At 42.2% G+C, this 23042-nt stretch overlaps 1 protein-coding gene and 1 non-coding gene across 7 annotated transcripts in view; both read left to right on the top strand.

Annotated features, from left to right (window-relative positions):
* Nucleotides 1–5280, top strand: part of Cep63 (centrosomal protein 63) — a 54733-nt gene extending 49453 nt beyond the window's left edge. For all 6 annotated transcript variants that reach the window (XM_047563491.1, XM_047563490.1, XM_047563494.1 and 3 more), the window contains one exon: nucleotides 1825–5280. In XM_047563491.1, coding sequence (XP_047419447.1) covers nucleotides 1825–1983 — 159 coding nt within the window. In that variant the 3' untranslated portion in view covers nucleotides 1984–5280. The remainder of the gene's footprint in view (nucleotides 1–1824) is intronic.
* Nucleotides 5281–22048: 16768 nt separating this feature from the next.
* Nucleotides 22049–22122, top strand: Trnaa-cgc (transfer RNA alanine (anticodon CGC)). The gene has a single exon. It is a non-coding gene; the product is annotated as a tRNA-Ala (tRNA).
* The last annotated feature ends 920 nt before the right edge of the window (nucleotides 22123–23042 follow it).

Here is a 23042-nt window from a genome sequence, read left to right as displayed (position 1 = left end):
CCCAGTTCTGAAATATGAATTAAAGGTATTTATTTAATTTTAACCCCAATTGGAAACTCCCTTCCTGTCTTTTTCAGAGAGAGCCAGTTCTGTACTGGAATGGTTGTCTCTAGGAGCGTCTCTGGGCACCCGTTGCTGTAGCACAGGCAGTGAGGAAAGGGGTGGGTGGGCAGAGGAGGATGAAGGCCACACATCTCAAGCGTGCAGAGCTGGTTTGGGTGCTGTGCAAGGACCCTGGTGGCAGAGGCTGCCTTTGATCTGACACTCTACTGTCCCCTTGTTCCCTCCCCTGCTGTGCAGACTGCACAGTCTGTTTGCTTCTGCACAGAAGCCTGTGCCTTGGTTTGTCCATTTCCAACCGACTTATGATTGTATACTTGTGAAAGCTGAGGATTTTTGACTTTTCATTGTTGTAACAAATCCAAGGAAAGGTTTTCTTTTAGTGTTAAAGTAAGTCCACATTTCACTTATATGTAACTATGAAATCCAAAAAGCCCCAAGTTTGGCAGCAAAACTTCTTCTTTTTTTTTTTTTTTTGGCGGTACTGATTGTACCCAGGGCCTTGTGCTTGTGAGGCAAGCATTCTACCAACAGAGCTATTTTCCCAACCCATGGCAGCAAAACTTTTTTATACCAAAACCTTCTCTGCCTTTAAACTGATGGGATTTGAGAAGACTTTGTTTATTCTATATTCGTGTGAGTGCCATGCATTTTGTTTCAGAAATATCAGTGTATTTAGTTGTGGGACATAACCTCAGACTGTAGCAGGTTAATAGAGTTGATCCTCACCATTCAAAGATGACCTGTTTGCCCTCTCCCTAAACTCTGCTGCGGCGCTTCTACAGCCATCAGAGCAGTGAGATGTTGGAGTCCTGATGTGCACGTTCCCAGCTGAGCTCGCACAAGGCAGCACTCTGCCTTCCTGCCTTGGTGCTCATGCAGAGATGGCCAGTGGATGGCAATGATGGGGGCAGCACAGCATAGTCCTGGAAGCACAGACCTGGGCCACCTGCACCGGGTTTGAGTCCCAGCTGCACCGGGTTTGAGTCCCAGCTCCACCAGTGAGAGGGGCCGCCTGGGAGAGTCATTTGACTCCTCTGAACCTTGTTTCTCATTCATAGAATAGAGATTACATAGAATCTACCAGGCTGAGTGATTTCTAGAGTTTAGGATTATAATCTTGGTGAGGGGGAATGTGTAAATGTGTTGCTGTGTGTGTGTTTTCCTCGGGCAGTGATTCCGTGTTCACTAATCCAGTGTTCAGGATGATTTTATAGAACATAACTACTGCAAATGAGGATGGACCGCACATGGGCGTATTTCCTGAATTACCTTTCTAAAACCTGAACTCTGAAATGTCGCTGGAATCATGAGCTTCATATAAAGGACTGGGGAGTGGAATTTTACAGGAGCGGGGAAATACTGATTTTAACTGGCAAATTTTTGTTGCTTTAAAATGAAAGCATTCAGATTTTAAAGTGAATTTGAAATAGCAGACATTAACTATATTCTCTTCTGGGGGATAGAAGGATATGTAAGTCTAAATTGATTTATTCTTCAGACCAGTAGGTAATAATTTGTTCTATTTATTTCATGATTTACATTGATACAACTTGAGTTAGAAAGGGAGAGATCTGTGTTAATTTTTGTAGAGCTTATCAACTTTTAATTTTAGTGTTGTCATTAGAATGAAAACAAAGAAATATATTTTCCGAGGGGGGAAATCACCTTTTAATATTGCTAGTTAGAAAATATCACGAACCGTGCACTTTAGGAATGTAAGTTGCTACTTACTCATGCATATCACAATTTGTCCTCTCCTAGTGTTCTGTACCTGTCTCCCCCCTGGGTTCCATAGCTACCAGGTTTTTGGAAGAGGAGGAACTGAGGTCTCATCATATTCTGGAGCGCCTGGATGCCCACATCGAAGAGTTAAAAAGAGAGAGTGAAAAGACAGTGAGACAGTTCACAGCCCGAATGTAGCCACTTCCAAGATCACAAACTTGGAAGTAAAAGGAAACACCGAAGCGTTACTCTCATCTGAAGGAGCAGTTTAAAAACATGAGCATTATCAAGATGATGCTTACTAAAGCAGTGGTAAAGAAACCCCGCAAAATTGGTGCTTCTCTTAGACATTTTTACTGTACTGTTTGTTTGAAGAACTTCTAGCAGTAACTGAGAATAAATCACTTTGCAGACTTTCTGTCATATGAATATTTATTATCATAAAGTGATATTTTCTCTCACTGACTTAAATGTGAATAGCTATGCATTAATTAAAATAAAGATTTCAAGATACATTTTGAAAATAAAGTAGCTCGAGGAATTTCCCTTAAGGGAAGTGTGTAGTGGAAGCATGGTTTTGATTTGAATATGAGGTGTCCCCAAAACTCATGAGATGCCATAGCAGAAGGGGAAATGCTTAGATTAAGAGAGCTATAATCAGTGGGCTGATCTATCAGATAGATCAATAATTTGGAAGGAAAAAAGACCAGTCTTCTCTATTTCACAGCAAAAAATAATAGTAATTGGAAGGACAACTGTATTGGGTGGTATATGTTGGTAGGTGGGACATGACTGGGAGAAGACCAGTGAGGAATGTGTATTTGGGGCTTATATTTGTCCCTGGCCCCTCCACCATGACTATTCTCTCTCTGCTTCAACACCATGATGTTCTGCCTCTCCTTAGGCCCAGGGCAATGAAGTCAGCCAACCATGGAATGAACTCTGAAACCTTGAGTTGAAATGAACTTTTCCTCCTCTATTCTTGCCAGGTATTTTGGTCACAGTGGTGAAAAGCTGACTAACACATATTGGTTCCTGACTCACTGGATCTGGATCAGTGGATCACTTTGCCATTTTTTACAGAATATGGCTGGAAATATGTGAAAGGAGCATACCAAAGACCCTGGCAATGAGCATGCTTGCTCCACCCTGAAACAGAACAGAGGTTGAGGCAGGGGCAGGAACTGGCTTTAGTGTGTGCAGCCCCCGGGGGCATCCAGTGGGAATGTTCAGGAGAGAGGTTCAGGTGGGAGTCAGAGGTCTGGATGTCATCACACATGGGAGCATCTGAAGCCACCAAGGAGGGCAGGGAGAGAGGAGAGCAGGGCACAGGCAAGGGCCCCTAAAGGAGGCCAGCAGTTGAGGGTCACAGGAACTTCCTCCAGCAGAGGACCTAGAAGATGCAGTTGGGGAAGAGATGGGAAAGTGTGGTGCCCTTGCCAGCATAAGGGCCTGGCTCCTGCCATTCCTCCCTCTGCGGTTCCATCAGCATGCAATCCTGTTGTGTTTCCTCCCTTAAAAACAAACCGAAAACCGCCATTCCGTGTACTACTCCATAGATTTGCTCTTCTTGGAAACGTTTCTGGAGAGAGCCATCTGCAGTGACTGTCAAGTTCTTCACCTTCATTCTCTCCTCAACCTTCTTCAGCCCATATCCATGCCAACCATGGTACCTTCCTACCCTTCAGGTCACCGGTGACCTAATGAGTCTGAGTGTCATTCAACACAGTGGTCTCTCTTGGCTTCTGTGACCTGGTGTTCCTACCCCTTTACCTCCCTGACCACTCCCATCTTCCCTCGCTTTGCCTTTTCTATCCTGAATGTCAGAGGACCCCCTAGGGCTCTGATAGGGCTTTTCTCACTATACTCTTCTATAGATTTTCCATTTTATTCCAAGTTTTTAATACCATCTGCAGGCCAGTGACCCCTACATTCATAGGTAACCTTGGTCTCTCCCCAGAGCTGCCTTCACAGCTACCTAGCTGCTTATGAAATATCTTCTCTTTCATGTCTGACAGCACCATATATTTACGTCTTACACAAAGAACTCTGGACACTCCCTCTTGCTAAAATTCTACCTGAGAACATAGCCTCAAGTTTTCCAGTTCCTAGAAGTTATCCATAATTCCTTCCTTACCCACATCTCTGTATCCAGTCTGTCAGGAGCTCCTGTTGACTGTCTCTAAATGTACCTCAGATCCCACCATTTCCCTCTCCATTGTCTTGACCCTGACCCAAACTTCTCCCCACCTCTTGCCTATGTTCTGGCAGAAGCCTCCCAACTGGTATTGCTGCAGTACCTGACACCAGTCATTCATTCTCCCCAGATCCCCCAGAGCTATCCTTTAGGAATGTAAATGGAGCAATGTCACTGCTACCTACCTGGAAACCCTTCCAAGGCTTCTTTGGACTCAGAATAAAATCCAAATTAAGGCCTACAGGGTCTCAGTGAACTGGACCTGCGTTTATCATTCACTGTATCCTCCTTCACACTGGCCCGTTTCTTCAGAGCAGCAAGCTTCAGTATGTTCAGGTCTTCACCTGGAAACCCTCTCTCTCTCCACACCCATGGCTGGCATTTTCTTCCTCTAAGGTCTGTGAGCTAACATCCCCTCTTGAGCAAACCTTCCCTGACTGCTGCTTCCCAAACCTGCTTCTCCTGTTCTTTAGCTAGCTGCCCTGTTACTTCACGTAAGCTCCTTGAGGGCAGGGTCTTTGCCTGTCTGGTGTGATCCTCCTCCCCTGCACAGCCCGGCACTCGAGGGAGGCGAATATTCTCCCTCAGGTGCTTCCTACTGCTTCCTTCATGCTGTTGAGCATGTGGTCCTTTGGTCTGCCTCTCCCCACACCTTGTCACCTCACCCCCACAACACCCTGTTCACTTGGCTCCTTTATCTTGTTTGGCAAAGCTTTGCCGTATCCCTGGCCAGAGGCAGGGAGAGTTTCTCTATCTTGCTCTCATGCCTTGTGTAGGCTCCTCTCAAAGCTCCGGCCATACCGCACTGTCCTCAGCTTCTCTCTCTCAGGGCTTGTTTAACTTGCTGGCTGACAATAATAGATGTGAGGCAAATGATGCATGAAAATTGCTACCGTTCTGGGCTTCATTGTACTTACCTGCAAAATGGGAATAATAGCTAATGGGGTTGAGGGTTTACTGAAAATATATTTCTGAAAGGGCTTTGCAGCCTCTGAAAGTACTGTACCTGTGTGGATTGGTCTGAGGGGATTTCTTATGTTCAGACCATTCCAAGCTTCAGCTTAAAATCTGTACGGTATAATCTCTACTTCTCAAGTTTTCACACAATGTCTTAACTAGAGAAGTAATGGTGGACTCCAGAGCTGCTAGAAATACTTAAAACATGAGGCACTATGTATTTCCTTACATTTGTACTGTGCTTTTTAAAGTCGTTAATTGATTATCTAATTTGTCAGAACACTTTATTGTAATTTAATCTCTCATCTTCATTTTTCAAAATGATTTGCCAAATATTAAAATGTTCCAAAACTAAGTTTGAGTTAGTTTCTTAACACAGTTTACAAACTCAGTGTCTGGGTACTCGAGATGAAAGGATGAGGAGTCTGAAGTCTGCTTTTGGTATTTACAGACAGGTTTTGTTGAGTACCGTATTCCTCTTGTCCTGGATTCTCAAGGAATTTTTGTCTGGATTCTTCGGCAAATTCTGGCTGAAGAGGACAAAGTGGAGTTCCCCCTGCGAGTTGGACATAGCCTTCCCATGAAACCTCGTTTGATCACAGGTCTAGGAAGCAGTGGATGTTACTGTTCCACTTTACAGTGAAGTGGTTGTGAAGAGTCCCAAAGCCCTGGCTGTAGCAGAGCTGAAAGGCAGAGGGTGGACTCTACAGGCAGATGCCCCTGTTCCTAATTCTAGTCTGCCACCTAACTAGCTTTGTGAGCTTGAGCAAGTTTATTAATCTGTTTTTTGCTTTCCAATCTGTAAAACAGGAGTCATAAAAATAATACCTACCTCCCAGAGTTTTGTGAAGATTAACTTAGTTACTATTTGTAAAGCACTTAGCATGCTGCCGGGCATGGATGTTCGATGAAAGTGTTGCTGAGTGGAGATAACCAACCCAGCATCTCTAGCATGTCCCCTTTCAGACTCATGCAAACACCCTTGAATCCGGTACCTAGAAGTTGCAGTTGAACAAAACAACCAAACAAGCTCAATGTCATTGAGGACATAGGTGAAGCCAATGATCATGACCTCTGCTGAAGTGCAGAGGGACAAAGATTAGAAGGGGAATTGGTTGGGTTGCTTCAGAAACAGTTTGAAATAGCATATGAGGATGCATCAAGAAGTACAGGGCACAGGAGAAATGAGGCTGTCAACACCAACTCACAAACCAATCCGGTTATCCAGTCTCATTCCTAGATGTAGGTGGCAAAGTACCTCTGAGCTTCTTAGGACAAAAGCAGGGGAGAAAACATTACTAGAAGTCTTCTGGTGTCCACAAGACTGAAGCAGACCATGGGGCCCAGAGAAGCACAGTTTTCCTTGGGGTGTGGCTCAGTGTGTGAGCATCAGGGAGGTGCCGCGTAACTGATGGTAAGGAATCTGGGCCGCTTCCTTACAGTGTGCTAGCTACCATGTAGGCTATGGCTTCAGCCTGAAGTCAAAGTAGAGGAACCTGTTCTGAGAAGGTCCTAACCGTGATGGAAAAGTTTCCATTTCCTAGCTTGATCAAAGGGAAAATCCAGAGGAATGACGGAAGGCAGTCCTTTAAAGCAGCCCTCTGTAAAATCTCTAAGTGCAATTTTGATAATTTAAACAATTCACACAGGTTTTTTTTCTCTGTGGATACCTAGAATATGGGAATTTTATGTTGCCCATTAGAACCAGATTCAGTGGTTTGACAATTATCCAATCAGAAAGTAGGTTTACAATCTCAAGAAAACACCTAATCAAGGCAATGGTTGAATGGCAGAAGGTACAGAAGCTCCTTCGATTTTAAATGAAAAAATAAATGTGCATGTGTTCATTTTTCTGGGAACAGAGTTCATAGTTTTCATTAGCTTCTTGAAGGTGTATATGAACTATAAGAGATTATTAAGAACTACAATTTAGGGACTAGAGTTCTCCCAGAACGACTTGATTCTCAGGGGAAGACAAAATGGAAATCCAAACTCTCCCTGCTTGGGTTGAATTTTGAAGTGCTGTTGAAGAATCATTTAAAAACCAAACTTTTTGACAATAAAAAGACAACCGATTGAAAAATGGGCAAAGGATCTGAATAGACACTTCTTTTTTAAAACTGGATCATCATATATTTAACCAGTGTACATTTTCTTCTATTCACAGGTGGATTTTATTTATAGAATATGTTAATTTTTAGTCAATGCTTTGAGTACTGCTTAGAAATTCAAGATATAGCAGAAATGGTTTAGGAGTTACAGTACCCAGATTTGACAGAGACCCAAGCAAGGACACATTGATAAGTTATGAGTCAACTGAATTTCTAATTCTACCAAAACACAGGATTAAGTGCTCTGCATCCATTCATGTCCTAAAAGTTCTCAATCGAATCAAGGCTTTTTTTTCCTCAAATTCAATCTACATTTTTTTATGGGTCATGTCCAACTTCTTAAAATTTTTTTTATTTGTTCTGATTAGTTATACATGACAGTAGAATGCATTTATGCACTTTGATTATATCATACATAAATGTATAATTTCTCATTTTTCTGATTGTACATGTTGTAGAATCACAGTCATGCAGTCATATATGTACTTAAGGTAATAATGTCTGTTTCATTCTACTATCCTTCCTATCCCCATATCCCCTCCCCTCTACCTAATCTAAAGTAACTCTATTCTTCCCTAGTGCCCCACCCCCTTGTTGTGGATTAGCATCCACATTTCAGCTCCAAAGAGTCCTCCCCACCCCCGCTTTGCCCACCATCAGAGGGTCTGGGGATTCGAACTGTGGCCCTTGCGCATACTAGGCGAGCACTCTCCAAAATGAGCTATTTCTTCAGCTCCTAGCATCCACATTTCAGAGAAAATATTTGGCCTTTGGTTTTTTGGAATTGGCTGATTTTGCTTAGCATGGTATTCTGCAATGCCATCCATTTACCAGCAAATGCCATAATTTCATTCTTCTTTAAAGCTGAGTAATATTCCATTGAATATATATACCACATTTTCTTTGTTCATTCATCTATTGAAGGGCACCTAGGTTGGTTCCATGGTTTAGCTATTGTGAATTGAGCTGCTGTGAACATTGACGTGGCTGCATCACTATATTCATTTGGAAAAATGAGATCCAGAATAGCCAAAGCAATCCTTAGCAAGAAAAGTGAAGCAGGGGGAATCACAATACCAGACCTTAAACTATACTACAGAGCAACAGTAACAAAACCAACATGCTGTTGGCACCAAAACAGACAAGAAGACCAATGGTACAGAATAGAAGACACAGAGATAAACCCACAGAAATACAGTTATCTCATACTAGACAAAGGTGCCAAAAATATTTATTGGAGAAAAGATAGTCTATTCAACAAATGGTCCTGGGGAAAATGGAAAGTTACACGAAACAAAATGATATTAAACCTCTATCTCTCACCCTGCACGAAACTCAAAGTGAATCAAAGACTTAGGCACTAGAAAAGACACCCTGCACCTACTAGAAGAAAAAGTAGGCCCAAGTCTTCACCATATGGGTCTAGACTTTGACTTCCTTAACAAGACCCCTAGAGCACAATAGTAAAATCAAGAATCAATAAATGGAATGGACTCAAACTAAAAAGCTTCTTCTCAGCAAAAGAAACAATCAGTAATGTGAAGAGAGAGTCTACAGTTTGGGAGAAAATCTTTACCACATGCACCTCAGATAAAGCATTAATCTCTAGGATATGTAAAGGACTCAAAAAACTTAACACCAAAAAAACAAATAACCCAATCAACAAATGAACTAAGAATTTTAACAGACACTTCACAGAAGAAGATATACAATTGATCAACAAATACATGACAAAATGTTCAACATCTCTCGCTTTTAGAGAAATGTAAATCAAAACTAAGATTTCATCTCACTCCAGTCAGACTAACAATTATCAAGAATACAGGCAACAATAAATGTTGGTGAGGATGTGGGGAAAAAGCACACTCATCCATTGCTGGTAGAACTGCAAATTGGTGCCACCACTCTGGAAAGCAGTGTGGAGATTCCTCAGAAAACTTGGAATGGAACCACCATTTGACCCAGCTATCCCACTCCTCAGTTTATACTCAAAGAACCTGAAATCAGCAGACTACAGTGACGCAGCCACATCAGTGTTTATGGACACTTCTTAAAAGTCATACAAATGGCTAATAAAGCACATGAAAACATGGCCAACCTTATTAGTTATCAGGAAAATGCAGATTAAAACTACAATGAATTGGAGTAGACAAAAGGGAAGGAAGGTAAGGGGATGGGAACAGGAAAGATTAGAATGAATTGGCATTACTTTCCTATGTGCGTATATGAACACATGACCAGTGAAACTCCTCAACATGTACAACCACAAGAATAGGCTCTTAATTAGAATAAGTTACGCTCCATCTATGTATAATATGTCAAAATACACTTTACTGTCATGCATATCCGAAAAGAGCAAAATTTACAAAGCCCTGGATGATATGCCACCACACATGTGTAATGAAGACAGCAAGTGTTGAGGAGGATGTGAAGAAATTGGACCACTCATATGTTACTGATGGGAATGTAAAATAGTGCAATGACTTTGGAAAATAGATGGGCAGTTCCTCAAAAATTTAAATGTAAGTGTTACCATATTACTCAGCAATCCCAATCCTAGGTCTATACCCCAGCAAAATGAAAATACCTGTCCCCATGAAAAGTTGCTCACCACTGTTCACGGCACCATGATTCATAATAGCTTCGAGTGGAAGCCACCTACCTGTCCATAACCGGTATGGCATATCCACATAATGGAATGTTATTTGGGATAAAGCCCTGGTGCCTCAATACGAACGAACCTTGAAAACATCATGCAAAGTGAAAGAAGCCAGTCACAAACAGCACATTGTATGATTCCATTTATATGAAATGCCCAGAGCAGGCAAATCCACAAGGACAGAAAGTAGACTGGTAGCTGTTAGGGGCTGGTGGTGGCAGAGGTTGGGGAAGATGGGAGCGGGGAGGGGACAACTGACTAAAGGGTATGGATTTATTTTTGGAGTTATGAAAATACTCTAAAATTGTGTTGATGGCTACACAGCTTCAAATATAATACAACTAAAAACCACAAAATTATATACTTTTGATAGATGAATTTTATGGCATGTGAATTATATCTTAATAAATTTGTTAAATCCCCCCTTCCAAAATGCCTCTCATGCATGGGGACACCTCAGAAACGCTGATTTTGTATTCAGAAACCCGCATAGCGCGCATTCAGGACTGTGAGAGAGTCGGGGTCCAGCTCCAACATGAGTGGCTGCTGGCGGGGGTGGTTCTGCGCAGGAGAGACAGTGGCTCAGAGGGCTTTGCCACCTACAGGGCTCTGGCTCTCCCTGCAGTGGGCATGTGGTCCTAGCGTTACTGAGACCGGGGTAGCGATTCCAGGATTACTGGGGAGTAGCAACTGCAGAAGTCCATAATCATCAGTCAGGAAGCTTCTTGCCTTCAGGGGCAGGACACTAAGCTCAGTGGTTAGAAAAGGACTGTTGACACTTTAGAGAGGGTTACAGACCAACGATAAGGGAATGCAGAGTCCTCGTCCTCAGTCTACTTAGCAAGTCCCTTAAGATCTCTCTACGCATGAGTGAACAGGCAGAGAAAGCAAGCCAGGAACAGTGCCCAAACTCGCTTCATTTCTCCACTGTGGAAGACAGGTCAGCTAGGATGCCCTTCAATATTCGTCTGCCCAGTGCTTTTCTGGAATGCCACTGCTTTGACAGGGATTCATTGAGATGGGCCAATACCACTTGGCTTTACTGATTTCCATGGCACTGGCTTTGGGAAACAATGGGGGAGGGTCTCTTGGATTTGTCTTGCCCTCGACTTACAGGAGAAACCAAAATAACTCTCCAGTCCCTTAATCTTTCTGTAATCTAGGATGTGTATTCCAGGTTCCCAGCCCCAAACAAGGCACTTAGAATTAGGTACAATGAGTCCCTTCAGCTGCTGTTGAGCATAGTCCTTGTTGCCACCAGGAGCCTGGATTTCAAACATGCAGGTCCTCATGCAACCCAGGGGAGAAGCGGGTGGGGTAAGAGCACCAAAGCTTCCCCGGTAATCCTCCCTCCTGGTGACCGGAGGGTCCCTCTGTGCAGCATGGACCCGGGAACAGCTAGATCATGAGCAAAGGATGGGAAAGATTCTAGATTACTGACATTTTTAGTCCATTCTCACCTACATGAGCTATGACTTGTAGATTAAGGAATCACCTGATTTTTCTCTAAATAGGTTTAGCATTAATCTATTGCTTTATACCACCAATTTCAGTATTTTCTCAGGCTAAGTCATTTCTTAAGATGACATTACTCAAGTTGTTTTCAAGAGATCTGAAATGTGTAGAATATTAATAAGTGCTCTTTAAGAATGTGCCCAAGTAGAACGGGAAACACTGCCCATCACATCCCCCAGGGCTGCCTCAGTCCCTGGATGGAGTGGGGAGAGTCCTCACTTCCACTCAGGGACCAGGATCCCTCCCTGGCCTCCTCTGTTGCTTCCCCAGGGAACTGAGACCTGGTGGCCTCTGATATTTAGAGGTTCTTAACATTCTGGGTCAGGACTACCTCTGGCAGAGTGGGGAAGCGTAAGGATTCACAGAATAGTGACTAAGTACATAAAATACATAGCATTAAAGGAAAAACCAATTATGTTGACATTCAGCTATCAAAACCCAAGGAAAACAAGTTTTGATAATTATGTGTGCTTCTTTATTAACTCATTAAATAACAAGGCTGAGAAACAGTTCTATCAGTACTATGCTTTTGAAGCAGTGATGCATGAAAACAATATTTTGAGATGTCTGCAGCAATTCTAACGAGTTATGAAAATATCTGTGATTTCTATTGGAATAAAGCCACAGGTACCACTAGCACTACTGTGAATCGTGGCCTATATTCATAATGGAAGAAAAGATAAATTTCAGTTCAAGGATATATGAGGATGTCAGTTTTTTTCTGTCTGAGATCATGGACTTTCTTAGACTAGATTGTATTCTTAGACTCCTTGGGTCGTATCCTATGAACTCCGGGTTAAGAATTCATACCTGCCAGGTGTGGTGGCACACATCTGTAATCCCAGTGGCACAGGAGGCTGAGGCAGGAGGATGGCAAGTTCAAAGCCAGCCTCAGCAACGTAGCAAGGTCCTAAGCAACTCGGAGAGATCCTGTCTCTAAATAAAACATAAAAAAGAACTGGGGACGTGGGTTGGTGTTTAAGTGCACCTAGATTCAAACCCCAGTACCAAAAAAAAAAAAAAAGAAAGAAAGAAAGAAAAAGAATTCATACCCAATCACTGGTTCTCTGGGAACTCTCACTTGTTTAGAGAGAGCAGTACTTGTGTTTAATACAAACTGTGACTCTTTAAGAACATGGTCTTTAAATAGGTAAAGATAATAAATGACTTACCAAAACAAGAGAAATTCCTCTTTTTTAAAAAATTCATGGCACATTTGGGCATTTTGGAGAATTATTATTCTGCATCTGACAGACCAGAGCATTCTACCTGGGTTATAGGTGAACCTTGAGGCCTTGGAAGCCCTGAGCATCTTGGGTATCAAGCCAGGACAGGGATCATGAGGGCTCCTCTCTTGAGTCTCCTCAGAGGAAAGACAGGTTCAGTCAGACAGCTCACAGACCCTGTAGATCACAGGACCAATGAATGACATCTTTTTTTTTTTTTTTTCTTTTTTTGGCGGTGCTGGAGATTGAACCCAGGGCCTTGTGCTTACGGGGCAAGCACTCTACCAACTGAGCTATCTCCCCAGCCCATGAATGATATCTAGAACTGGCTGCAAGTGACCAAAGAGAAGCTAGCCCACTGGGACATCCCTTTTGATGGAGCTGTCTACTGTGGACAAAGGGCCCGTGGCACTACTGGAGGAACTGGGACTCTGTGGAGAACTGTGAACAACTCAAGTGCAGCCCCTGGGAACCTGAGGTGGGGAGACCTGGGAAGGGCCCGTACAGTAAGAGGAGGCCTGACAAAGCTTGGTGGGTGCAGCTCTAGGAGGTAGTCCCAAATCTGTCCTTAGGAAACGAGTCATGAGTTTCCTGATCTTTATGCAGTCTCAGGACTTTGGATGCCTGGTCTAAAATTAAATACTACAAACAAGGCTAAAAGTATTATTATTTTTTTATTTTTTATTTTTTGCAGTGCTGGGGATTGAACTCAGGGCCTTAGTGCTTGCGAAGCGAGCACTCTACCAACTGAGCTATCTCCCCAGCCCTAAAAGTATTATTTAACAATGCACCAGATAATTCTGTCCTCCACTGTGTCCTCTGTCACCTCTCACCCCAAACTGCCTACCTCACTGGTTGGAGGGTACTCACTCCACCAAGAAACAGATGTTCTCCAAATTAGTGTTTCTCATTATTTTTAAAACTCTGGGTCTAAATATGTTTGGATCTAATATCTCCCCATAATATCATTAAAAATTTCAACAATAAATTTGTTAATGAAACAAGAACAATTTCAGTCTTTATACACAACCTGTACCATTGTGATTTCTTTTTTTTTTTGATGATCTAATATGTGTTTATTGTTGTTAAAGAGGATTTTTTTTTTATTGTAAACAAATGGGATACATGTTGTTTCTCTGTTTGTACATGGCGTAAAGGAATACCATTTGTGTAATCATAAATTTACATAGGGTAATGTTGTTTGATTCATTCTGTTATTTTTTCCCTTCCCCCCACCCCTCCCACCCCTCTTTTCCCTCTATACAGTCCTTCCTTCCTCCATTCTTGCCCCCCTCCCTAACCCTAACCCTGACCCTAACAATGACCCCTCCCACCCCCCATTATGTGTCATCATCCACTTATTAGCGATATCATTCGTCCCTTGGTTTTTTGAGATTGCCTTATCTCACTTAGCATGATATTCTCCAATTTCATTCATTTGCCTGCAAATGCCATAATTTTATCATTCTTTATGGCTGAGTAATATTCCATTGTATATATATACCACATTTTCTTTATCCATTCATCAATTGAAGGACATCTAGGTTGGTTCCACAATCTGGTTATTGTGAACTGAGCAGTTATGAACATTGATGTGGCTGTATCTCTGTAATATGCTGATTTTAAGTCCTTTGGGTATAGGCCAAGGAGTGGGATAGCTGGGTCAAATGGTGGGTCCATTCCAAGTTTTCTAAGGAGTCTCCACACTGCTTTCCAGAGTGGCTGCACCAATTTGCAGCCCCACCAGCAATGTTTGAGTGTACCTTTCTCCCCACATCCTCGCCAACACCTGTTGTTGCTTGTATTCTTGATAATCACCATTCTAATTGGGGTGAGATGGAATCTTAGGGTGGTTTTGATTTGCATTTCTCTTATTACTAGAGATGTTGAACATTTTTCCATATGTTTGTTGATTGCTTGTAGATCTTCTTCTGTGAAGTGTCTATTCATTTCCTTAGCCCATTTGTCGATTGGATTATTTGCATTCTTGGTGTAGAGTTTTTTGAGTTCTTTATAGAGTCTGGAGATTAGTGCTCTATCTGAAGTATGATTGGCAAAGATTTTCTCCCACTCTGTAGGCTCTTTCTTCGCATTGCTGATAGTTTCCTTTGCTGAGAGAAAGCTTTTTAGTTTGAATCTATCCCAGTTATTGATTCTTGCTTTTATTTCTTGTGCTATGGGAGTCCTGTTGAGGAAGTCTGGTCCTAAGCTGACATGTTGAAGCTCTGGACCTACTTTTTCTTCGATAAGATGCAAGGTCTCTGGTCTGATTCCGAGGTCCTTAATCTATTTTGAGTTTAGTTTCGTGCATGGTGAGAGATATGGGTTGAGTTTCATTCTGTTGCATATGGATTTCCAATTCTCCCAGCACCATTTGTTGAAGAGGCTATCTTTTCTCCATTGCATATTTTTGGCCCCTTTGTCTAGTATGAGAAAATTGTATTTATTTGGGTTTGTGTCCGTGTCCTCTATTCTGTACCATTGATCCACCTTTCTGTTTTGGTACCAATACCATGCCGTTTTTGTTACTTTTGCTTTGTAGTAGAGTTGAAGATCTGGTATTGCGATACTCCCTGCTTCACTCTTTCTGCCAAGGATTGCTTTAGCTATTCTGGGTTTTTTATTCTTCCAGATGAATTTCATAACTGCTTGCTCTATTTCTGTAAGGTACATCATTGGGATTTTAATTGGAATTGCATTGAATCTATATAGCACTTTTGGTAGTATGGCCATTTTGACAATATTAATTCTTCCTATCCAAGAACATGGGAGATCTTTCCATATTCTAAGGTTTCTTTAATTTCTTTCTTTAGTGTTCTATAGTTCTCATTGTAGAGGTCTTTCACCTCTTTTGTGAGATTGATTCCCAAGTATTTTATTTTTTTCAATGCTATTGTGAATGGGGTAGTTTTCCTAATTTCTCTTTCTGAAGATTCATCACTTGTGTATAAAAATGCCTTAGATTTATGTGCATTGATCTTATATCCCGCTACTTTACTGAATTCACTTATGAGATCTAAAAGTTTTCTGGTGGAATTTCCTGGTTCCTCTAAGTATATAATCATATCATCAGCAAATAGGGATAGTTTGAGTTCTTCTTTTCCTATTCGTATCCCTTTAATTTCTTTGGTCTGTCTAATCGCTCTGGCTAGAGTTTCAAGGACGATATTGAAAAGAAGTGGTGAGAGAGGGCATCCCTGCCTTGTTCCAGTTTTTAGGGGAATGCTTTCAGTTTTTCACCATTCAGAATGATATTAGCCATGGGCTTAGCATGGATGGCCTTTACAATGTTAAGGAATGTTCCCACTATCCCTATTTTTTCTAGTGTTTTGAGCATGAAGGGGTGCTGTATTTTATCAAATGCTTTTTCTGCATCTGAAATAATCATGTGATTCTTGACTTTAAGTCTATTGATATGGTGAATTACATTTATTGATTTCCTGATGTTGAACCAACCTTGCATCCCTGGGATGAAACCCACTTGATCATGGTGCACTATCTTTTTAATATGTTTTGTATGCGATTTGCTAAAATTTTGTTGAGAATTTTTGCGTCGATGTTCATTAAGGATATTGGTCTGAAATTTTCTTTCCTCGATGTGTCTCTGTCTGGTTTAGGTATCAGGGTGATATTGGCTTCATAGAATGAGTTTGGGAGGGTTCCCTCCTCTTCTATTTTATGGAATACCTTGAGAAGTATTGGGATGAGCTCTTCTTTAAAGGTTTTGTAGAACTCGACAGAGAACCCATCTGGTCCTGGACTTTTCTTTGTTGGTAGGCTTTTGATGACTTCTTCTATTTCATTACTTGAAATTGGTCTATTTAAATTGTGTATGTCCTCCTCGTTCAGTTTAGGCAATTCATATGTCTCTAGAAACCTGTTGATGTCTTCAAGATTTTCTATTTTGTTGGAGTATAGATTTTCAAAATAACTTCTAATTATGTTTTGTATTTCAGTCGTGTCTGTTGTAATATTTCCTTGTTCATTCTGAATTTTAGTGATTTGGGTTTTCTCTCGTCTTCTCTTTGTTAGTGTGGCTAAAGGTTTATCAATTTTGTTTATTTTTTTGAAGAACCAACTATTTATTTTGTCAATTTTTTGTATTGTTTCTTTTGTTTCAATTTTGTTGATTTCAGCTCTGAGTTTAACTATTTCCTGTCTTCTACTACTTTTGGTGTTGGTCTGTTCTTCTTTTTCTAGGGCTTTGAGCTGTAGTGTTAGGTCGTTTATTTGTTGAGTTTTACTTCTTTTATTAAATGCGCTCCATGAAATAAATTTTCCTCTAAGTACTGCTTTCATAGTGTCCGAGCGATTTTGATATGATGTTTCTTTGTTCTCATTTACCTCTAAGAATTTTTTAATTTCCTTCCTAATATCTTCTGTTATCCATACATCATATAATAGCATATTGTTTAATCTCCAGGTGTTGGAGTAGTTTCTGTTTTTTACTCTTTCATTTATTTCTAACTTCAATCCATTATGATCTGATAGAATACAAGGTAGTGTCTCTATCTTCTTGTATTTGCTAACATTAGCTTTGTGGCATAATACATGGTCTATTTTAGAGAAGGATCCATGTGCTGCTGAGAAAAAAGTGTATTCGCTCTTGGTTGGATGGTATATTCTATAAATGTCTGTTAAGTCTAAATTATTGATTGTGTTATTGAGATCTATGGTTTCTTTGTTCAATTTTTGTTTGGAAGATCTGTCCAGTGGTGAGAGAGGCATGTTAAAATCACCTAGTATTATTGTGTTATGGTCTATTTGGTTTCTAAAATTGAGAAAGATTTGTTTGACATACAAGGATGAGCCACTGTTTGGGGCATAGATGTTTATGATTGTTATATCTTGCTGATTTATGCTTCCCTTAAGCAGTATGAAATGTCCTTCTTTATCCCTTCTGACTAACATTGGCTTGAAGTCCACATTATCTGAAATGAGGATGGATACTCCAGCTTTTTTGCTGAGTCCATGTTCATGGTATGTTTTTCCCCATCCTTTCACCTTTAGTCTATGGGTATCTCTTTCTATGAGGTGAGTCTCTTGCAGGCAACATATTGTTGGATCTTTCTTTTTAATCCAATCTGCCAGTCTATGTCTTTTGATTGATGAATTCAGGCCATTAACATTCAGGGTTATTATTGAGATATGATTTGTATTCCTGGTCATTTGGTTCATTTTAAAATTTTATTTATTTATTTATTTATTTTTTGACACACCTTGGTTCCTCCTTTATTTGACAGTTCCTTTAGGATAATTCCTCCCTTTGCTGATTTGCTTCTTTGATTTTTATCTCTTCCTCATGGAATATTTTGCTGAGAATGTTCTGTAATGCTGGCTTTCTTTTCGTAAATTCTTTTAGCTTTTGTTTATCATGGAATGATTTTATTTCATCGTCAAATTTGAAGGTAAGTTTTGCTGGGTATAAGATTATTGGTTGGCATCCATTTTCTTTCAGAGCTTGAAAAATGTTGTTCCAGGCCCTTCTAGCTTTTAGGGTCTGGATTGAAAAATCTGCTGATATCCGTATTGGTTTCCCCCTGAATGTAATTTGCTTCTTTTCTCTCACAGCCTTTAAAATTCTGTCTTTATTTTGTATGTTAGGTATTTTCATTATAATGTGCCTTGGTGTGGGTCTGTTGTAATTTTGCATATTTGGAGTCCTATAAGCCTCTTGAACTTGATTTTCCATTTCATTCTTCAGATTTGGGAAATTTTCTGATATTATTTCATTGAATAGATTGTTCATTCCTTTGGTTTGTTTCTCTAAGCCTTCCTCAATCCCAATAATTCTCAAATTTGGCCTTTTCATGATATCCCATAGTTCTTGGAGATTCTGTTCATGATTTCTTACCATCTTCTCTGTTTGTTCAACTTTGTTTTCAAGGTTAAATATTTTGTCTTCAGTATCTGAGGTTCTGTCTTCCAGGTGTTCTATCCTATTGGTTATGCTTTCTATGGAGTTCTTAATTTGGTTTATTGTTTCCTTCATTTCAAGGATTTCTGTTTGGTTTTTTTTCAATATCTCTAACTCTTTATTGAAATGATCTTTTGCTTCCTGTATTTGCTCTTTTAACTGTCGATTGGTGCTATCATTCAATGCCTGCATTTGCTCTTTCATCTCATCGTTTGCTTCCCTGATCATTTTAATTATGTACATTCTGAACTCCCTTTCTCTCATTTCTTCTGCCATGCTGTCGTTGGATTTTATTGATGTAACATCTAGATTTGTTTGGGGCATTTTCTTCCCTTGTTTTCTCATATTGTTCAGGAATCAGTGGGTCATTAAGCTATTGCAGATTTCCTCTATTGACTTATAATGTCCCTGAAGATTGCTAGTATATCTCCTCTTATCCTTCAGTAGCCTGCAGTCTTGAAGGAAGTTGATAATGCGGTGCTCCACAAGGAAGCTGCCTCTCTAGGGTTGGTGACCCTCAGGTGGGGTATATTCCCTGATAGTGGGCAGAGGTGCCTCCACTTGTTGACCAATGGTCATCCAAAGGGGAACTAGGCTGAGGGCTGAGGCAAGGCCTGTTTGTGCCTGTGTCTCTGGTTTTACCGTCCTTGTGGGGAAACCTCCCCCGGCAGGGAAGACTCACTTGGTGGGGACGTCTCGCTGGTCAGTTCCCCTCCTAGAGGTTTCCCTCAATCTACAACTACCGCCTGGGCTGGGCTGTCTTCCTCTGCAATGTTCCCAGGGTCCCGGACCTACCTCCTGGGCCTGGGAGCCTCACCCTTCGCAGACGAGTCTCCTTAGGCTGCCTCTCCTCAGAGAATCTGCCCGCAGTCCTGGAAACTTCGCTCCACTCCTAGGTGTGTCTCTGTGCGGTTCTTCCAGCAAGAAGCCGGTCCTGGGACCCTGCTCTGCACCTAATTGCCCGGCTATGCGGCCCCTCCTCTGAGCCGCCACCTGGAGCCCCGTACAATAGCTCCGAGACCCAGAGACCCGCCACACCCCTCTGCCTCCGGACAGCCGCCTGGTGTTCCGACGCAGTCACTAGGAGTCCAAGCAACTCACTTCCCGTCTCCTCCTCCCGCCAACCGCCCATAGCCCTAGGCAGTCACTCCGAGTCCAAGTGACCCGCCCTGTTCCTCCTCCTCCTCGGGGTAGCCCCCCGGGTGTTCAGGAGCGGTCACTTGGAGACCAAGCGACCCCCCGTGCTCCTCCTCCAGGCAGGCCACCGGTGTTCAGGAGCGGTCGTTTGAGTCCAAACAACTCACCACTCGCCTCCTCCTCTGGCAACCTCCTGTGGCTCTGATGCAGTCACTCCTAGACCAAGCGACATGCCGCGCTCCTCCTCTTCCTCTGGGCAGTGCCCCCCCCCCCCGTGTTCAGAAGCAATCGCTCTGAGTCTAAACAGCTCGCCACGCAGCTCCACCTCTGGCAACCGCCTGTGGCTCTGATGCAATCACTCCTAGACCAAGTGACCTGCCGCGCTCCTCCTCTTCCTCCGGGCAACCCCCCGGTGTTCAGAAGCGGTCGCTCTGAGTCTAAACAGCTCGCCACGCAGCTCCTCCTCAGGCAGCCGCCCGGAGCCCCAGTGGTTGCTCCGAGTCCAAGCGCTGTGCTGAGCCACCTCCTCTATGATGATCCCAGTTGTCCATGTTTACTGCTCCAGCGGGGGGAGGGGTGTCTCGCCATGCGACTCCACTTCACAAAGTTCCCTGCGATCCAGGGCTACCGCCCCATCCGGGACGCCTCCCCAACGGGAGAGACTCACCCAGTGGCTTTGAGTTGGTCCCAAGTCTCTCACTATCTCCTCTTTTGAATCCTGCGTCCTGGAGCAACATGAAATGCAGCCGCCCTCTAGTCCGCCATCTTGAAAAACCTCACCATTGTGATTTCTGAATGACAGTTGTAAAGAAAACGAACACCATTTTGCAAATCTCATCAATGTGGCTATGAAGAATTTATAGACATTGTCACTAAAAATTAGATTGAGAACTGTGTATACCCATTTTGAACATAAATCCTAAGATAAAAAGTTATGGTCATTCAAGGAGTCTCAGGATATTTTTATTAAATTTTTTTTGCAAACACTGTATTAGATGTCTCATAAAAATTCAGTAATCTTTCCTAACACCTGCATTCTTTTTTCCTCATAATCACATGTTGATGAGAAAATGTAATGAATTTTGCCTCCTATGATATTAGTCCATTTTCTGTTGATATAACAGAGTACCAGAGACTAGGTAATTTATAAAGGAATGAAGTTTATGGTTCACAGTTCTGGAGGCCGGAAGTTCAAGATTGAGTGACTGTATTTGGCAAGGATCTTGGGCTACCCACATTTTAACATGGCAGAAAAACAAAAGGAGAAGTGAGTGGGGTGGAAGGGAATCCAGTGCTGTGAAAACTAGAATTCACTTACTCCTGGGAAAAATAATCCAACCTCGAGAGAGCACCATTAATCCCTCTCCATGACTGACTTGATCACTCAACTTCCAATAACAGCCATTGAATTTCAACACGAGTTTCAGAGGGACAAACCATATTTAAACTGTAGCTCATATAAACACCCTTAAATCTACCCCAGAGATTGCACAGATGTATCCTCTAAGAGCCTTTAGCTGTAAGCTGGTGGCGGTGATTGCTCTGCACGCATCCTGGTGCAGTGTTGGCCAACCCTCCTCCCCTTTAAGATATTTCTGCAGTTAAGTTCTATTCTGATGAATGGCTAAATGTCAATGGTGCTCAGAGGACAGTTCATCCATTTATTAATTGGTTCATCAACATTTAATCAAGCCCACCCCTTACCTCAGAAGCCAGAGCTCCTGCTCGCCCCTGAAGATGACAGTAGTGCCAGCTCCCTTCCTACTCCCAGAACCTCAGACCGTGTGCATGGGGCTTGGGAACACACCTGTGCCCTTAGCAGTTTGCATGATGGACGCTTGAGGACAGCCCCAGGGCCCAGGGCAACGGGCCCAGTGAAATGAGTCTGAGAGCAAAGAGGTAAGGCCTCAAAGCCAGCTCACCACTTAGCAGCTGTACGCCCTTGGGCAGTGCCTTCATATGCAGCGTGTGGACTATGATCCTAACTCATTCAGGCTGTCACAGGCCAGTGAGATGCTGAACAGTGGGGAGAATCAGAAAGCGTGGATCCTCCCATTCCACCTCACAGCAGGAGGAAAGCTTCCATTCTCGGCCTCAGGGTCCGGGAGACAACTGGAGGGGCAGGTGTGGGGTGACCTGGAGGGCCAGCTTACAAAGCGAGAAGCTGCGGTTGGGTTTTTGGTGGTGGTATTCACAGGCTCCTTAGGAAAAGGTGATGGGGTGGATTTTAATCTGTTTTTCCCTGATGCTTAATTTTGTTTAACTTAAAAACAACAACAACAACACTGTATAGGCTGAACAGTAAAGTTTGCAACCTCTGCCCCGTACAGAGTTGGGGCCATGAGCTGTATCACAAGCAAGGCCCTCCAAGGAAGGGGCAGCTGGGGGCAGCAGAAGAGGTCATTTCCTTTGCCCACAGGGTTCCAAGGGATACTGAAGCCACAGGAGCTGGCCACTTGGGATGAGTTCACTCAATCCTTCAGGAAGAATCGGGCTCATTTTTGCAACATTCTGACTGCCTTTAAGAACTAAAGCTACAGGGGCTGGGGATATAGCTCAGTTGGTAGAGTGTTTGCCTCGCAAGCACAAGGCCCTGGGTTCAATCCCCAGTACCGCAAAAAAAAAAAAAAAAAAAACTAAAGCTACAAAAATTCTAGCAAAATCATAGGAGAAAATCTCTGCCACTCTGGGTTAGCCAAAGATTCTTCTTAAAAAAAAAAAAATAGTTGTATGGATGTATTTCCCTCTGAACCTGAAAAATGTCAACATTTCATCATGTATGCTGCAAAACTTGTATAGACTTAAAGATTACCAAGAAGTTCTCTATGGCCTTTTCTAATTCAAAACCGCTTCTTCTGTCTCTAGAAGCAACTGCTATTCTGGCAATGGTGTTAACACTTCACGACCACGTTTGCATGTGCACACGTCCACAAGCAACACAGCACATGATTTCATGTATCGTAAGAGATACGTTTAGCAACACCATACATAAAACCTGCAGCCTGCAAATGGGCACTGGGCCAGGTTACTCACAGGTCCTGAGAGCAGATTTGGTTCATGCAGATTTGGTTTGTGCACTTTTCCAAGAATGATATGTTGAATTGCCAGTTTTATGCTTAACTTTTTAAAATACTAAGCCACTTTACATTCCCACCAGTGATATCTGAGGGTTCCAGTTTTAAGTACATCCTCGCCAATGTTTGACAGGCACCAGTCTTTTAGACGATGGCCAGCCTAGTGAGTGTGTGGCGGTAACTCATGGTGGGATTAACTTGCATTTCCCTAATGACTAAAGATGTTCAACACATTTTCATGTGCTTATCAGCCATTTGCATGCTGTATTTTCTTTGGTGAAATGTACATTCAAAACCTCTGAGCAGTTTTTAATTGGGTTGTTTTCTTATTATGTAGGGGGTAAGAGTTCTTTGTATATTTAACACAGCAATTCTGCTCCTCGGTACCTGCACGGTGGAAATAAAACATGTATTCATAAATGTAGTTGATGTGAAGACCTTATGTGAACATCCATAGTAGTAGT

Source organism: Sciurus carolinensis, chromosome 9 (genome assembly GCF_902686445.1).
Source record: "Sciurus carolinensis chromosome 9, mSciCar1.2, whole genome shotgun sequence".
Lineage (NCBI taxonomy): Eukaryota > Metazoa > Chordata > Mammalia > Rodentia > Sciuridae > Sciurus > Sciurus carolinensis.
This window is presented reverse-complemented; position numbering and strand designations above follow the sequence as displayed.